This window comes from Arachis duranensis, chromosome 9 (assembly GCF_000817695.3).
Source record: "Arachis duranensis cultivar V14167 chromosome 9, aradu.V14167.gnm2.J7QH, whole genome shotgun sequence".
Classification (NCBI taxonomy): Eukaryota; Viridiplantae; Streptophyta; class Magnoliopsida; order Fabales; family Fabaceae; genus Arachis; species Arachis duranensis.
The window spans coordinates 54,288,545-54,307,276 of record NC_029780.3 but is presented as its reverse complement, the minus strand read 5'-3'; the positions used below and the strand labels follow the sequence as shown (position 1 = coordinate 54,307,276).

Genomic DNA, 18,732 nt, shown 5'->3' with positions numbered 1-18,732 from the left:
TCTTTGTGGTATAGGCTAGAACTGATGGCGGCATTCAAGAGAATCCGGAAGGTCTAACCTTGTCTGTGGTATTCTGAGTAGGATTCAATGATTGAATGACTGTGACGAGCTTCAAACTCCTGAGGGCTGGGCGTTACTGATAGACGCAAAAGAATCACTGGATTCTATTCTGACCTGATTGAGAACCGACAGATGGATAGCCGTGCCGTGACAGGGTGCGTTGAACATTTCCACTGAGAGGATGGGAGGTAGCCACTGACAACGGTGAAACCCTTGCTTAAGCTTGCCATGGAAAGGAGTAGGAAGGATTGGATGAAGACAGTAGGAAAGCAGAGAGACGGAAGGGACAAGCATCTTCATACGCTTATCTGAAATTCCTACCAATGAATTACATAAGTATCTCTATCTTTATCTTTATGTTTTATTCGTATATCACCATACCCATTTGAGTTTGCCTGACTGAGATTTACAAGGTGACCATAGCTTGCTTCATACCAACAATCTCTGTGGCATCGACCCTTACTCGCGTAAGGTTTATTACTTGGACGACCCAGTACACTTGCTGGTTAGTTGTGCGAAGTTGTAGTGATCACAATTTCGTCCACCAGAAACCAACAAGAATCCAGCTAAGAATGATGAGGCCAACAGCAAGGAAGAAGTAACACTTGAGGAGAAGGATCAAGAAAAGTTCAAGGAGAAATAGGAAGAGCTCAAAGCTTCAAAGAAGGGAAAGCAGATCATGGAGGAGCAACCACAAGAACAGAGGAAGATGGTGAAGCCTTCCACTCCCTCCCTTCCATATCCTCAAAGGTTCAATAAGGAGCTAAAAGACCAACAGTTCCCCAAATTCCTAGATGTATTTAAGAAGCTGGAAATCAATATTTCACTTGCAGAGGCATTGGAACAAATGCCCTTGTATGCAAAATTCTTAAAAGAACTCATCAATAAAAAGAGACGCTGGGATGAAAAAGAAACAGTAATGCTCACTCAAGAATGCAGTGCAGTGATTCAAAGGGGTATTCCACCAAAGCTTAAAGACCCAGGGAGTTTTGTCATATCATGCACCATAGGCAAAATGACATTAGAGAAAGCTCTCTGTGATATGGGTGCCAACATCAATTTGATGCCCCTCTCAATGATGAAAAAGCTTGCCATAGAAGAAATCAAACTCACTAGGATGTCACTTGTAATGGCAGATAGATCAATCAAGATTCCCAATGGAGTTATGGAAAACTTATTAGTGAAGGTTGGAGAGTTCATCTTCCCTGCCGACTTTGTGATATTGGACACAGAAGAAGAATGAAATAATTCAATCATCCTGGGAAGACCCTTCCTTGCCACAACAAGGGCCATTATTGATGTAGAAAAGGGAGAGATGATTTTCAGGGTGCACAATGAGCAAATGATCATCAATGTTTTCAAATCAATGCAACATCCTCCTGAGCAAGAGAACTACATGAGAGTGGATATGATAGAGGGTCTGGTGGAAGAAGCATTTGAAGCAATCAGTCAAGAAGAACAAGGAGAAGAGATAGACACAGCTCAAGATACCTTAAAGGAACAAGTGACTGAAGCTTCTTCTGAAAGAAAGGCAGAGGAGAAGCCAAGTCAAGAATTGAAACCTTTGCCTTCACACCTCAAATATGCATTCCTTGGTACAATAGATAACTTCCCTGTGATCATCAACTCCACCTTGAGTGAAGAAGAAGAAGGAAGGCTCCTTGATGTGTTGAGAACTCACAAAGATGCACTAGGATGGACCATTGATGATCTGAAGGGCATAAGTCCTGCCATATGTATGCACAAGATACTTTTAGAGGAAGATTTTAAATCTGTGGTGCAACCGTAGAAAAGACTAAACCCCACAATGAAAGAGGTTGTCCAGAAGGAAGTGATGAAGCTTTGGAATGCTGGGATTATCTATCCTATTTCTGATAGCTCATGGATGAGCCTAGTTCAAGTAGTGCCAAAGAAAGGTGGGATGACTATCATCACTAATGAGAAGAATGAACTCATTTCCACAAGAACAGTGACAGGATGGAGAATGTATATTGATTATAGAAGGTTAAATGATGCCACAAGAAAAGACCACTTCCCCCTCCTCTTCATTGATCAAATGCTTGAAAGATTGGCCAGCCATGCCTACTACTGCTTCCTAGATGGATATTCTGGGTATAATCAGATAGTGGTAGATCCCAAGGACCAAGAAAAGACCTCCTTCACATGTCCATTTGGAATTTTCGCCTACAGAAGGATGCCATTTGGGCTATGTAATGCTCCAGCCACCTTTCAAAGGTGTATGCTCTCTATCTTCTCAGATATGGTTGAAAAATTCTTAGAGGTTTTCATGGACAATTTCTCTATTTTTGGTGACACTTTTAATGCTTGCTTGCATCATCTAACCTTAGTCTTGAAACGGTGCCAAGAAACTAATTTGGTTTTAAATTGGAAAAAATGCCATTTTATGGTACCTGAAGGAATTGTTCTTGGTCACAAAATTTCAAGAAAAGGGATAGAAGTTGACAAGGCAAAAGCAGAAGTCATAGAGAAACTTCTTTTGCCTGCTAATGTGAAAGTTGTTAGAAGTTTCCTAGGACATGCTGGATTATATAGAAGATTCATCAAGGATTTTTCTAAAATAGCTAAACCATTGAGCAATTTGCTGGTGGTTGACAACCCTTTTGTTTTTTAAGAAAGCTGTAAGCATGCCTTCGAAACTCTAAAAACCAAACTCACAACAGCACCAATCATCATACCCCCAGATTGGGAATTACCTTTTGAACTCATGTGTGATGCAAGTGACCTTGCAATTGGTGCTGTGTTGGGACAAAGGGAGGGCAATTTACCCCATGTCATTTATTATGCAAGCAAAGTATTGAATGAAGCTCAGAAAAACTACACCACAATAGATAAGGAATTGTTGGTTGTGGTTTATGCATTTGATAAGTTTAGATCATACTTGATTGGATCTAAGATTGTAGTTTATACTGACCATGCAACCTGATGCCAGGGCATTTTGGCCAGTTTCACTGACCTTTCTTTACTGTTTTTAAGGTAGTTTCATGCATTTTCTTAAGAAATAAGCTAGTTTTGGGTAGATATTCACTTACATCTTGTTTCAAGTATACATTGTGAATTTTACATAATTTCATGAGAATTTTGCATGAATTATATGACGAATTGGATGATGCATGTCTTATGACTTGGATTAGAACTTTGATGCACTTTGCTGCTTGGTTTTAGGACAAAGGAAGCAAAGAAGAACCACGTTAGCATTCACGTTAGTTCAACTAACATGACCTCAAACGTGGAATGGGAGCTAGTTTGCAAAGTTAGTGAGAAAGGTAATCGCCAATAACACCCTCTAAGCCATCACAGCCCACGTTAAGAGTCACGTTAACTAAGTTAACATGAACTCTAACGTGGAAGAATACAACAAGGCCAACGTTAGTGACACTCTCCTTTGTCACTAACGTTGGACCAAGCTCATAATTGGCCATGTTAGTTGCCACGTTAACTTAGTTAACGTGAACTCTAACGTTGGAAAGCAAAAGAGAAGCCAACGTTAGTGACATTCACCTTTGTCACTAACGTTGGCCAAGCCTCCAAGAGCCACGTTAACTTCCATGTTAACTTAGTTAACGTGGAAGCTAACGTAGAGAGAGCAATTGATCACCAACGTTAGTGACACTTACCTTTGTTACTAACGTTGGGTTGAACCACCAAGAGCCACATGAGCAACGTTAACTCCCACGTTAACTGAAGTTAACATGGATAAAGAGATAATGAGCCAACATTAGTGTTCATACCCTGGGTCGAGCTGACCGACCCGGGATGTTTAGCGACAAGGCGACCGACCTCTTCAGGTCAGACTATCCGACCTCTTCTCAAAGAGCTCGGCCAAATCGACAGGAAAGCCCAATAAAGGGTCCAAATAGAGGAACACGACCCAAATCCAGAGGCAATCCCAGCCTACAGAGATAAAGGCGGTTTCGTTGAAGATAAGCTGACCTCACCCAAAAGATAAGATAAGATAAGATAAGATAACTAACTTATCTTATCTAGAAAGGTCACTTCTCACCATTATAAATACACTGGAGCACCCAGGTATAACTTATACTCTGATTCTACTCAATACCTGCTTAATACCCTTGCTAACTTAAGCATCGGAGTCCCTTGCAGGTACCCCCACCCTCCCGGGACAAAGGAATCAGCACCATCACCAAGTCCAATAAGTCGGACACAACAGCTCCGGCCGTCTCCCACCAGCCGGACACGTTAGCACCGACCAGCACAGAAGATCTCATCCGAGATCGACCTCCAGTTTCAGGTAACCCTCGGAACATTGGCGCCGTTGCCGGGGACCTGGACGTCATCCCATCACCATGGCGAACAACCATGAGAATGACCACGATTTAGGTTTGGAGGATCGGACACCGCACGAAAACGCAGATGTCACGCTACAAAACACTCTAAAAACCAACAAAGACAAAGACTCACCAAATTCAGGGGCAATGTAAGCACTCCTGGATCGCCTAAAACAACTGGAAAAAGAAACCAACAACAACGGGAAATTGGAAGAGATCTCCAAAGAGAGGTGCGGTGACGTCGGGAGTTAGAAGAAAAACTACAGCAATTGGAAGCCGATCTCAGATCAAAAGCCCCCCGGGATAATCTCGAGGAAAATTCACACAAAGAGCAAGACCCGTTCACTAGGGAAATCATGAAAACCAAAATTCCCAAAGACTTCAAACTCCCGGATAAGACCCTGTATGATGGCACCACGGACCCCAACCATCACCTCAGCAACTTCAGAAGTAGAATGTACCTTACCGACGCCCCAGATGCTGTTCGCTGTAAAGCCTTTCCAACAACTCTCACAAAGACAGCAATCCGATGGTTCGACAATCTACCCCTAAAGTCCATCTCAAGCTTCGATGACTTAGCCAAAAAATTCCTAGCCAGATTCTCCATTCAGAAAGATATAGCCAAGCACGCCCCCAGTTTACTAGGGATCAAACAAGGAGATCGGGAGAGCCTCCGTAGCTACATGGAGAGATTCAACAAAACATGCATGGACATACAAAGTTTACTAATGGAGGCTGCCATCATGGGACTCATCAATGGCCTACGAGAGGGACCTTTCAGCCAATCTATATCAAAAAAGTACCCAACCTCCTTAGATGAAGTGCAGGAGCGGGCAGAAAAGCATATCAACATGGAGGAAAATGCTTGGTTAGGAGAAACCTCAAAATCGGGGGCCTCCTACCGAGACAAAGACAAGGAATCCAAAAGAAAAGAAGATCGACAAGGGGAGAAAATCAAAAAATACCATAACTACACCCCTCTCAGGGCATCTCTGGTCGAGATATACAAAGAAGTCTGCCATACGGAAAAAGATCTCCCCAGCACGGCCACTCAAAGGCAAAAGGGGAGGAGGAAACCGAAAAGAATATTGTGAATACCATTGAGTCCGAGGACACTCCACAAACAAATGCTTCGACCTAAAAAACATCATAGAAAAATTGGTGAGGGAAGGAAAATTAGATCGATTCCTGGCCACCCGAGATGATGATCAAAGAAAGAGATGAAGGGATGAAGATACCGAACGAACAGAACGATCACCTCGGACACCAGAAAAACATGTCCACATGATACACGGTGGATTCACAACAGGTGGGATCTCCAAATCCTCTCGCAAAAGATATCTCAAAGAAGTATATCATGTTGAGGAAGAAGAGAAAGCACTCAACATTCCAACAATTACATTCACTAAAGAGGACGCATCCGGCGTTATCACAGGACACGATGATCCCATGGTTATCACCATCATATTGGCAAATGCCAACCTACACCGCACCTTGATAGACCAAGGGAGTTCTGCCGACATCTTATTCAAAACAGCCTTTGATAAGCTCGGCTTGGAAGAAAAAGAACTTAAATCATATCCAAACAGCCTGTTTGGGCTAGGAATACCCCGGTTCAACCACTCGGATACATACCGCTACATACAACCTTCGGAAAAGGGGACCAATCCAGGACCCTCAAAATAGACTATATCGTAGTCGATATAAGTTCAGCTTACAACGCTCTCATAGGACGGACAACACTCAACCAACACGGCGCAATAGTTTTGACCCCACACCTATGTATGAAGTTCCCAACCCCAAAAAGGATAGCCACGATAAAAGCAGACCAAAAGACGGCACGTCGCTGTTATAACGAAAGCCTAAACCTCAGAGGCAAAGGAGAAGAGTTCTACACAATCGAGCTGGGCAGAGTTCATCGACGAGAAGAACTTCATCCCCACCCAGAAGGCGAGATAGAAAAGATTCAGATCGGAGACACCCCGAAAAAAACAACCAATATCGGCACAATCCTAAAAGGAGATTTAAAAGAATTACTAATACAATTCTTGCGAGATAACATCGATCTCTTCGCGTGGAAAGCCGCAGACATGCCAGGTATCGACCCGACGCTAATGTGTCACAAGTTGGCGGTCTATCCAGGATCTCGACCGGTGCAGCAGAGACGAAGAAAACTTGGGGCAGAGCGATTCCAAGCTGTGAACGAGCAAGTACAGGCACTACTGGAAGCCGGATTCATAAGAGAAGTCAAATACCCGCTGTGGCTAGCCAATGTTGTCTTGGTGAAAAAATCACATGGGAAGTGGCGAATGTGCACCGATTACACTGATCTCAACAAGGCTTGTCCAAAAGATCCATACCCACTCCTAAGTATCGACGCTCTAGTAGATGCTTCCTCCGGATATAAATATCTCTCGTTTATGGACGCATACTCGGGGTACAATCAAATCCCCATGTATCCACCAGATCAAGAAAAGACCTCGTTCCTAACACCAAAAGCAAACTACTGCTATATTGTGATGCCTTTCGGTCTCAAGAACGCAGGAGCTACTTATCAAAGGCTAATGAATAAAGTCTTCTCAAATCACATCGGAAAAATCATGGAAGTTTATGTGGATGACATGTTGATAAAGACACAAAGCGAAGATACGTTATTATCCGACTTGACTCAAGTGTTTTACACTATAAGAAAGCACAACATGCGGCTCAATCTCGCAAAATGCACCTTCGCAGTAGAAGCAGGCAAATTCTTAGGCTTCATGCTCACACAAAGGGGAATTGAAGCAAACCCAGACAAATGTCAAGCCATACTCAACATGAAGAGCCCAACCTGTGTTAAAGAAGTACAACAACTCAACGGGAGGTTGGCCGCTCTATCCTGATTCTTAGCAGGAGCTGCGATAAGATCTCTTCCCTTCTATGCTACTTTGAGAAAGGGAAAACAGTTTGAATGGACGACAGAATACGAGCAAGCCTTCCAAGACTTCAAGGAGTTCTTAGGACAGCCACCTATCCTATCTCGACCACGAGAAGGAGAACCGCTCATATTATACCTCGCAGTAGGGAGCCGGGCAATAGCCTCAGCACTAGTCAGAAAAGACGAACATGGGCAACAACCCGTCTACTTCATTAGCAAAGCACTACAGGGATCCGAGCTGAACTACCAAAAAATAGAAAAGTTTGCCTACGCTCTGATCCTCACATCCCGGCGACTTCGCCCATACTTTCAAGCGCATACCATTAAAGTTCGAACCAACCAACCCATAAAAGGGATATTACAGAAAACAGATCTAGCAGGAAGAATCCTACAATGGGCAATATCGAGTTGTCAGAATTTGACCTCCAATATGAAGCTCGGACGGCCATCAAATCACAGTATCTGGCCGACTTTATCGCAGAATTCACAGATGCTCTAGAAACCCCACATAATGGAATCTTTATGTGGACGGTTCTTCAAATAAAACTGGAAGTGGCACAGGCGTGATAATAGAAAGCGACCAAGGAACCCAAGTTGAGCTCTCCCTCAAGTTTGGGTTCCCGGCCTCAAACAACCAGGCAGAATATGAAGCATTATTAGCTGGTTTGAAGCTGGCTACAGAGATCAGAGCTCAAAAACTCAACATTTACAATGATTCACAAGTGGTCACATCACAAATAACAGGGAGCTACCAAGCCAAAGATCCCACCATGAAAAAATATTTGGATAAAACCAAGGAACAGCTCAGACAAATCGGAGAGTATAAAATCTGCCACATACCCCGCGAGCAAAATGTCCGAGCTGATGCACTCTCAAAACTAGCTAGCACCAAAACAGGAGGCAACAATAGGAGCCTCATCTAAGAAATGTTGCAAAACCCATCAATCTCGGAAGAAGAAAAAGTCCTGACTATAACAAGTCAGGACCAAGGATGGATGACCCCCAAAATCAACTACCTCAAAACAGGAACGCTCCCCGCAGAAGAAAAGGAGGCAAAGAGGTTAAAAAGGGAGGCACAGTACTACACCATCATAAACAACATTCTGTACAAAAGAGGAATCTCAACACCTTTACTAAAATGCGTGCCGACCTCCAACACAAGGGAAGTGCTAGAAGAACTACACGGCGGCATTTGTGGCAATCATCTCGGAGCACGAGCTCTCGCCAAAAAAGTACTCCGGGCGGGATTTTATTGGCCAACTCTACAGAAAGAAGCTACAGAATTTGTAAAGACATGTCCACGATGTCAGAAACATGCCAACTTTCACATCGCCCGCCAGAAGAGCTCATTAGCGTGACCTCGTCTTGGCCGTTTGCAAAATGGGGACTCGATCTTCTCGGCCCCTTCCCCCAGGGATCAGGACAAGTTAAATTCCTCATAGTAGGGGTAGATTACTTTACAAAGTGGATCGAGACAGAGCCCCTAGCCAATGCCACCGCTCAGAGAAGCCGGAAATTCTTATATAGAAATATTGTCACAAGGTTCGGGGTTCCATATTCAATAACCACAGATAATGGCACTCAATTCACAGATGCAGGCTTCAGAAAACTAGTGGCTGACTTGAATATAAAGCACCAGTACACATCTGTTGAACATCCACAAGCCAATGGACAGGCTGAAGCCGCTAACAAAGTCATATTGGCCGGATTAAAACGGAGATTACAAGACGCAAAGGGAGCCTGGGCAGAGGAGCTTCCACAGGTTCTATGGGCATACCAAACAACGCCACATTCCACCACAAAGGAATCCCCTTTCCGATTAGCATACGGAATGGAGGCAATGATTCCAGTAGAAATCGAAGAAGGATCGCCCAGAGTAGTTCACTACAATGAGGAAGCAAACTCCCAACATCAGAGAGAAGAGCTAGACTTGCTACCTGAAATCCAAGAAAGAGCTCGGATCAGGGAAGAAGCTCTAAAGCGCCAAATGGCCTCCAGATATAATCAAAGGGTAGTGCCGAGAAGTTTTGTAGAGGATGATCTTAACCTAATCCGAAATGATATTGGAACAACTCGACCAGGAGAGGAAAAGCTGGTAGTAAACTGGAAAGGACCCTACCGAGTTATAAAGGTACTTGGAAAGGGCTACTACAGACTGTCTGAACTCGACGGATGAGAGCTTCCTAGGTCATGGCACTCCTGCAACCTAAGAAGGTACTACAGCTAAGACAAAAGATCTCATCATTTGATGCGCTCTTTTTCCTGAAAAGGTTTTTTAATGAGGCACTATGTTGAAGATCTAGGTCATGCCCGACTTAAAGGGATAAGAAAATTCCCGCATGTATATATTTGCATTTTTTCTTTGAATAAAGTCTATTTAGATATTCTACAAAGAATCCAAGACGCATTAATCTGAAGTATTCATCGTCTGATTATAAAGCGACAGGTCGGCAGAAAGTGAAAAACAATTTCACTGCACGACCACGATAAAGATAAATCGTCCGATAAAGGTGAAAATGCGATTCACCCAAAGGACGATCTAAAGATGCCAACCACTTTCTACAAATCGGCAAAGATGAACACAGAATAATGTAAGAAGTTATCGAAAATGATATAAAAAAGAACCTGACGAGGTCTTACGGATCGCTAAAATAATAACTTAAGGACTGGTCGAACGAACCAAGTCAAACCAAGTTATAAGTAAACCCTGGAAAAAGGTCTGGCCAACCCTATTAAAGAGGATTGCTTTAACTTAGAAGGGCCTGACATAACAAAGTCAGCCCAAAACAAAAAGTTATGCGAAGTAGTCCCTGAAAGAGATTTGACAAAGATCCAAGAAAGAAGACTACAAAAATAACTTAAAGGAGACCGACATAACCAAGTCAGACTCCTACCACTAAAAGTTATGCGAAGTAGTCCCTGAAAGAGATCTGACAAAGATCCAAGAAAGAGGACTACAAAAATAACTTAAAGGAAACCGACATAACCAAGTCGGACTCCTACCACTAAAAGTTATGCGAAGTAGTCCCTGAAAGAGATCTGACAAAGATCCAAGAAAGAGGACTACAAAAAATAACTTAAAGGAGACCGACATAACCAAGTCGGACTCCTACCACTAAAAGTTATGCGAAGTAGTCCCTGAAAGAGATCTGACAAAGCTCCAAGAAAGAGGACTACAAAAATAACTTAAAGGAGACCGACATAACCAAGTCGGACTCCTACCACTAAAAGTTATGCGAAGTAGTCCCTGAAAGAGATCTGACAAAGATCCAAGAAAGAGGACTACAAAAATAACTTAAAGGAGACCGACATAACCAAGTCGGACCCCTACCACTAAAATTTATGCGAAGTAGTCCCTGAAAGAGATCTGACAAAGATCCAAGAAAGAGGACTACAAAAAATAACTTAAAGGAGACCGACGTAAACCATGTTGGACTCTTACCACTTCAAAGTTATCAAAGTAATCCCTGAAAAGAGACCTAACAAAGGTCCAAAAAAGAGGATTACAGAAATAACTAAAAGAGGGACCAGCACAAAAGACCCATCAAGAAACAAGTTGGACCCCTGAGTCACAACCTCAAAGGATCAAAGCTATAAACGATAAAATAAAACAATCTGAGGAGGTCAAGCTTCAAGATTTCAAACATCAGCAAGAAGATGCCAAGTCAAAAGACTACTTTTTTTAAAAAGGCCGTAAAGGCCACCAAAACCTACTATCAAAAGACCGTAAGCTATTGTTCAAAATATAAAAGTTGCTAGATAGAGCAACTAAGAAGAGTCAGCAATTGAATAAAAAAGTTTCAAAAGGCCACAAGCCGGGCCAGCTACAGATCAACAAGCTTCAGGAACTTTCGTGGCATCATCAGGACAAGGAGAAGGCGAACGAGTCTGAATAGGCACGGCATCTATAGTTCCGTCCTCCTGGTTCAGAACTTGGCAATCCGAATCAGGTGCAACCGGAGGAACAGAAGAGGTCGACACTTTGGCAGAGGACACATGAGGAGGATCAGCATCATCATCACCCTCGTCATCAGGGACAATCTTGCCATCTCTGACAACATTGTCTAAACTGAAAAGGGTGAGATCGGCCTCGGGAGCAATGACCCGAACTTGCTCCTTCAAGTTCTCGTAAACAGCAGTCACACTACCGACAAGATGACCTTGGAGCTCAGAATAATCCTCCCGAGCAGTGTCCAACTCCCCCCTCAGACGCATCACCTCTCGATAAGTTGTAACATAACTATCTTTATGCATCAGGGCTGTGTCCTCGGCCAACCGCAAAGAAGCCGCCAATGAAAGGGAACTCGCCTTCTCATTCTCTAGATCCTTCTCTAACTTGGTCACCTTTAATTCGAGCTCCTCCTTCAGCCCCTTCATCCGGTCAAACTCTTGCTTTGCCTCCTCCATAAATGCCTTGGTGGCATGAAGAGGGAGACTTTGAGCAGTCCGGTGTATAGCAGCCGCCATCAACGCCATCTGCACGTGATTCCGGGCCATAAATTCCAAATGGTGGAGGATGGACACATTGTCCATCGAGAGGGTACCATAGGGCCCAATTTGTTGATCTATGAACTCGATGGCATTGAAGTCAGGGGCATTAAGGTCGAAAGGCTCAACCGTCTTTTGCTTCTTACTTGGAGGGGCAGCAGATGGAACGGCAGAAGTAGGGTGAGGATCCACCAAGCAGCCCCGAGGTGTCGGAATCACTTTCTTCACCATGGGGGAACTCGGCACTGATGGCTTCTCGCGCACTTGGGAGGACCCCTCCCCAACCGCCTTGGCGGCAATATTCCTGGCAGCAGTTGCCTTCTGCGCCCTCTTAAAAGCTTTCATAGATTCATTATTCTTCATTGCCTCTGCAAATAAAACAGATGTCAAGCTACAAATCGAACAAGTCGGAAATACAGCTACAAGTAACATAAACAAACAGCAAAGAAAACACAAGATACCCAGTTCAGTTTGAAGAAATTTCTTTGTATCAAGATGGGGAGGTTGACCCCAGCGTTCTTCCAAAACAGTCACAAAGGCTCGCTCAGCCTCGTCTAACATGTCCCAAGAATACCTGGAGACCCTCACATCTTTTTGCCATTCCAGGGGAAAGGCGGGCTCATTATTTTCGTCCAGAAAAAAGGGCCGAGTTCCTTTAACAGCTCGGACCTTGAAAAAGTAGTTTTTAAAATCGCGGAATGACTCGTCAAACATGGAAAAAACCTTCTTTCCTTGGGTGGAACGAAAGGAGACCCAAGCTGCTTTCTTTTTCACCACTCCAGACTTAGTCAAGACAAACAAGTAGAAGAAGAGAGAATAGGAAGCAGGAATACCAAAGCCATTACACAACAATTGGAAAATCTTTATAAAACCCCAGGAGTTGGGGTGAAGTTGAGAAGGAGCAACATTACAAGACCATAACAGGTCGATTTCAAATTGAGTAAAAGGAAGGGTGATACCCAGCTGACCGAAGAAAAAGTCGTAAGCATAAAAGAAAGGGCGACCATCAACAACCCGAGTTGAAAAACAGACTCTCTCGTCAGAAGAAGGAGGGACAAGTTCATAGTTCTTCTCATCACCAAAATTGCTACAGACACTATGAAACTGCCTAAGTTGAGCACAAAACTCAGAATCAGCCAGCGAGACACACAGGAGAACCATGGAGTCCACCCAATCGGCCATACCCGCAGAAACCTGGGAAGGCATCTCTACAATGTTATTTCGGGAAGACATGAGGCCAACTAAATCCTACAAAATAAAAGAAAAGTGGATTACTTAAAAACATCTCGGACATGGGTCAAAACATCTCAACGGAAGGATATACCAAAAAGGGAAAAACCCCAAGACTCAAGAAAAGAAGTCTTGGAGCATCCCTTGGAGGCAGTAAATAAGAAGGGTCTTCAAAAACATTTCTACAGTCTACATCTCGGCACTCATCAAAATAAAATCCAGAAAAGAAAGCAAGGGAAGCAAAGAACGCAAAAGGTCCACCCTTCTACAGTTTATCAAGAAAAACACTGCTCCTACAGTTTACCAACACTACTGCTACAGTTTATCAGGACACCAAAAAGACCAAACGGAAAACAGCAAAGGCACAAACTTTTCAAAATCAGGCAAAAAATCATCAACCAAGGCACAAACAGAAACGGCGGCAACATGCAGAAGAAAAGGATTCAAGCAAACAAGAAAAAGGTTCACACCAAAAAATTCCAGAGCATGCAAACAAAGTCAAGCACGATAAAAACAGAAAAATCCAAACTTTCTCCAAAAAGAGGATCAAAAGGAAAACTTCATCCCAAAAGCTAAAAACAAAATACGAAATGGGACTAACCTGGAGACTAAAGAAGCTTCGAGGAAGAGTGGAAGCATAGAGATAAAGGCTGCCCAGAAGAATGCCAAGCGACGCCACAAACACAAGAAAGTAGAGGAGCAAGCGAAAGACAGAGAGCAGATGAGAGAAATAGAAAAACGAGAGAGTAAAGGGAGGAGTTACGGAGAAAGAGTGAAGAAGAGAAACCATTTTTTTTATTGAGGGATTCAAAATAAAAGCCAAGAGAGAATGGGGCAATTAAATGCCAATTAAATGCGGATGTTAAAACCGCTTGCGTTCCCAAAAAAGCGCTAATACAAAAGCGCGCGCTTTTAGAGGAAAACGTTCTACATTCAAAAAAGACTATACAAAGAAAAAGAATCGACAAAATGCTTGAGTTCAACTTCACTTAACAAGGACTGAAGTCAAAGACTCGACCTCCAAAGGAAGAACCGAGCTCAAGCAGGGGCACTGTTCATACCCTGGGTCGAGTTGACCGACCCGGGATGTTTAGCGGCAAGGCGACCGACCTCTTCAGGTCAAACTATCCGACCTCTTCTCAAAGAGCTCGGCCAAATCGACAGAAAAGCCCAATAAAAGGGTCCAAATAGAGGAACACGACCCAAATCCAGAGGCAATCCCATCCTACAGAGATAAAAGCAGTTCCATTGAAGATAAGCTGACCTCACCCAAAAGATAAGATAAGATAAGATAAGATAACTAATTTATCTTATCTAGAAAGGTCACTTCTCACCATTATAAATAAACTGGAGCACCCAGGTATAACTCATACTCTGATTCTACTCAATACCTGCTTAATACCCTTGCTAACTTAAAGCATTAGAGTCCCTTGCAGGTACCCCCCACCCTCCGGGGACAAAGGAATCAGCACCACCACCAAGTCCAACAAGTCAGACACAACAGCTCCGACCGTCTCCCACCAGCCGGACACGTTAGCACTGACCAGCACAGAAGATCTCATCCGAGATCGACCTCCAGTTTCAGGTAACCCTCGGAACAGTTAGTGACACTCACCTTTGTCACTAACGTTGGAGATGGCTAGCACTACTAGGTTAGAAGCCACGTTAACCTAGTTAACGTGGACTCTAACGTGGGAAGTAGGGGCACATTAGAACGTTAGTGACAAAGGTAAGTGTCACTAACGTTCTCGAAGGATTGGCATTACTATGTTAGAAGCCACGTTAACCTAGTTAACGTAGACTCTAACGTAAGGAGAAGGGGTGACTCATCACGTTATTGGGAAAGGTAAGTCCCAATAACGTATGCGAAGGGCCAAGAGGCAACGTTAGTGGTCACGTTAGTGTCACTAACGTTGAAGTCAACGTGATCATATTTGGGTTAGGAACATTAGTGAAAAAGGTGATTGTCATTAACGTTCGCGAACCCACACTTTCACTTAACGTTGACACCGCTAACGTCTTGAGCCAAAGTCCCTGCCTACTTCACATTTTCTCTCTGCAAGCAAAGCTAAGCCCAATAAAGAGGATAACTACTTCAAACTCAAGATCCATAGGCCCATACCCAAGACTTGAAGAGCCAACTTGAAGATCAGAAGAGTAGTGCATATAGGAGTAACTTTGAATTAAAAAAGGGGGTTGGAAAACTTTAGGAGCCAAGAGGGCATAGAACTACTCTCTGTATTTTACTTTCTCCGCAACTTCTAGTTTTACTTTCATGATGTATTCTCCATCTTTGTTTTCATTTTTCAGAGCTATGAACAACTAAATCCCTTTCATTGGGTTAGGGAGCTCTGCTGCAATTTGATGGATCAATATTAGTTTTCATTCTTCTTCTTCTATCTTTTCTCTTGATTTTCTAGAAAGCTTTCAATCTTCATCCAATTGGGTAGTTATCTTGGAAAAGAAACTATTCATACTTGGATCTCTTCGGAACCTTGGAAAAGGAATGAAGAGATCATGCTAGAAATGCTTTCTCATGCTGGATCAAATTGGGTTTGGATGGATATGTGACTATAATCCTACCAATACTTGATTTGGGAATGCATGTGGTATAATCAGTGACCATACTTCATCTCTTCTCATGAGCAATTGACCAAGAAATTGGCTATTGATCAAGATTTGAGAGATTGGATTACCAAGGAATTGGAATTCAATCACTTAAGATTGCCAAGGAGATCAATGAATGCATTGATTGAGGAAGAGATGAAAATGAATTTGATCCGGAGAATGCAACATCTCCTAAGCCCAATGAACTCCCATTTTTGATCTTACCCATTCTCTTTAATTTCTACCATTTACTTTTATGAGCATTTCCCCCATCCCCATTTAAGATTCTGCAATTTACTTTCTGCCATTTACATTTAGCTCTTTATTTCTAGCATTTACTCTTTCTGCTATTTACTTTCTGCTATTTAATTTTCTGCAAATCTCAAATCAAATTCTGGTTCACTCAACTAGAACATTCCTCTAATTAAAGTTGCTTGATCAATCAATCTCTGTGGGATTCGACCTCACTCTATAGTGAGTTTTTACTTGACGACAATTCGGTACACTTACCGAAGGAAATTTGTTACTAGACGAATTTTCCGTGCATCACTACCTTTAAGTATTCGATGTCAAAACAAGATGCCAAACCAAGACTCATCAGATGGATATTGCTCCTACAAGAGTTTGACATTGAGATAAAGGATAGAAAAGGGAGTGAAAACCAAGTTGCTGATCATTTATCAAGGCTGCCACAAGAAACAAATTAAGAAGCTTCATATCCAGTAAATGAATGCTTTCCAGATGAACTCTCTTACAAATTCAACAAGCCCATTGGTTCACAGACATTGAAAACTATAAAGTTGGAAGGAAGATCCCTCAAGAATTTACCAAGCAGCAAGTGAAGAAGTTGCTAAATGAAGCCAAGAAGTTCTTGTGGGATAAACCATTCTTATTCAAGAGATGTCCATATGGGATGATTAGGAAATGTGTTCCTGAAAATGAGATGAGAGACATATTGTGGCATTGTCATGGCTCAGCCTATGGTGGTCATTTCGGGCAAAAAAGAACGACTGCCAAGGTACTCCAAAGTGGGTTTTATTGACCAACCATCTTCAAGGATGCCAGGGAGTTTGTTCACCTATGCAATGAGTGCCAGAGAGCTGGAGGATTGACAAGAAGGAATGAGATGCCTTAGAACTACATCCTGGAAGTAGAACTCCTTAATCTTTGGGCATAGACTTTATGGGCCCTTTTTCACCTTCATACTCCTTCAAATATATACTTGTGGCAGTAGAGTATGTCTCAAAGTAGGTGGAAGCCATAGCCACAACCATATGTGATGAACAAATCATTCTGTAATTCCTTAAAAAACACATTTTTACTAGATATGGAGTGCCTAAGAGTCTTGTCAGTGATGGTGGTAGCCATTTTTGTAACAAATAAATGGAGAAGCTGCTTCATAAATATGGAGTGATTCATAAAGTGGCCACACCATATCACCCTCAGACTAATGGCCAGGCTGAATTGGCAAACAGGGAGTTGAAGAAAGTTTTAGAGAAAATAGTGGGGATCACAAGGAAAGACTGTGCAAGAAAATTGGATGACACTCTGTGGGCATACAGAACAGCATTCGAAACTCCCATTGGAAAATCCCCTTTTCAGTTATTATATGGCAAGTCCTGTCACCTCTATGTAGAGCTTGAGCATAAAGCCTTTTGGGCTACTAAACTTCTCAACCTTGATTCTCAAGCAGCAGGAGAAAAGAGGCTATTGCAACTAAATGAGCTGGATGAGTTTAGGTTGGAAGCCTATGAAAGTGCCAAGATATATAAGGAAAAGGCTAAGAGATGGCATGACAAAAAGATCTCAAAGGAGTTCAAACCAGGACAGCAAGTACTCTTGTATAACTCCAGGCTCAAAGTTTTCCTTGGCAAACTCAAGTCCAAATGGACTGGTCCCTACTTGGTGACAAAGGTTCTTTCTTATGGAAGCCTTGAACTTATGGAGGAAGCAACAAAGAATACCTTCATAGCAAATGGTCACAGGGCAAAGCATTACTTGGGAGGACATTGGAACAAAGAAAAGGGGGTTCAGAAATTAAGTTGAGCAAGAATGAAAGATGTCAAGCTAGTGACATTAAAGGAGCGCTTGTTGGGAAGCAACCCAACCAGAGGTAGTTTTCTTTTCCTAACCATTTGAATAAAAAGGTTAAGTAGATTTATCTGTATTGCAAGGAGCTAAGTTTGGTGTTGCACACCAAAAACAATTTAAGGGTGAATGAAGGATGCTAAGTTTGGTGTTCCACCAAAATTCTCATTTAAAAATACATTTCAACCCTCTGCATAAATGAGTACTAGCTCCAAGAAATCAGGGAAACTACTAAGCCATTTTCTGCTCTCTAGTTTTTAGTTCTATTACTTTTAGCAAAAGCATAAGGTGTCATGTATATGGATGATTTGTTGCATAAGAGATGTTGGCAAGGGATTAAGTTTGGTGTTCACACACCAAAGTAAGTTCAAAAGTTTGCAAACATTCATGCATGCTAACCATTTTGTTAAGTGCTTGGGGGACAAGCAACTTCCACTATCAGTGCAGATAAATACTCAACTTTTTGGAAAGATTATACATCATGAGCAAAGAAGACATAAGAGCTGAAAAGGAAGATGAATGACTAAACAAGAAGATACCAAAAGGTTGTATTGTTACTCAACTATCTCTATCTGCTATGCTTTAGTTGGAAGTCAAATTATTCTCCTTTTTGATAAAGCTTACCTTATGTGTACTCTATTAGTTTACTGTCATGTGTTATTCAAAATAAGTGATCTGTATAATGCTTATTATCATTCATCTGCTTTAAATTCATGTCTTGTTTCCCCTTTTGCATCAATAAGAGAAAATGTTTGAAATAGAAAGTGATTATTCAATGTGGTAGGAATTAGAATGAAGTTTAGTGGTGGTAATTGCCTGATTTGATGACAAGCTCAATAATAAAAGCTACATAATAGAATATCTCTTGTAGTGTGAACTAAGTTGCTGTTATAAAACCTGTCATTAATGAACATCCCTGAAAAATGAAGAAAAGTGAGAAAGAAATGAAAAGAAAAGCCAAGAATTGGCAAAGAAACAAACAGAAAGGCTAGACACCAATAGCTTGGACCTTAGGACATATGCCTGTGGTGCTTC

General features: G+C 42.3%; 1 protein-coding gene across 1 annotated transcript; it reads left to right on the top strand.

Moving 5' to 3' along the window:
- Positions 1-739: 739 nt before the first annotated feature.
- Positions 740-1,303, top strand: LOC107465797 (uncharacterized). The gene has a single exon (XM_016084771.1). It carries the CDS (start codon positions 740-742, stop codon positions 1,301-1,303), a length of 564 nt encoding a protein of 187 aa, XP_015940257.1.
- The last annotated feature ends 17,429 nt before the right edge of the window (positions 1,304-18,732 follow it).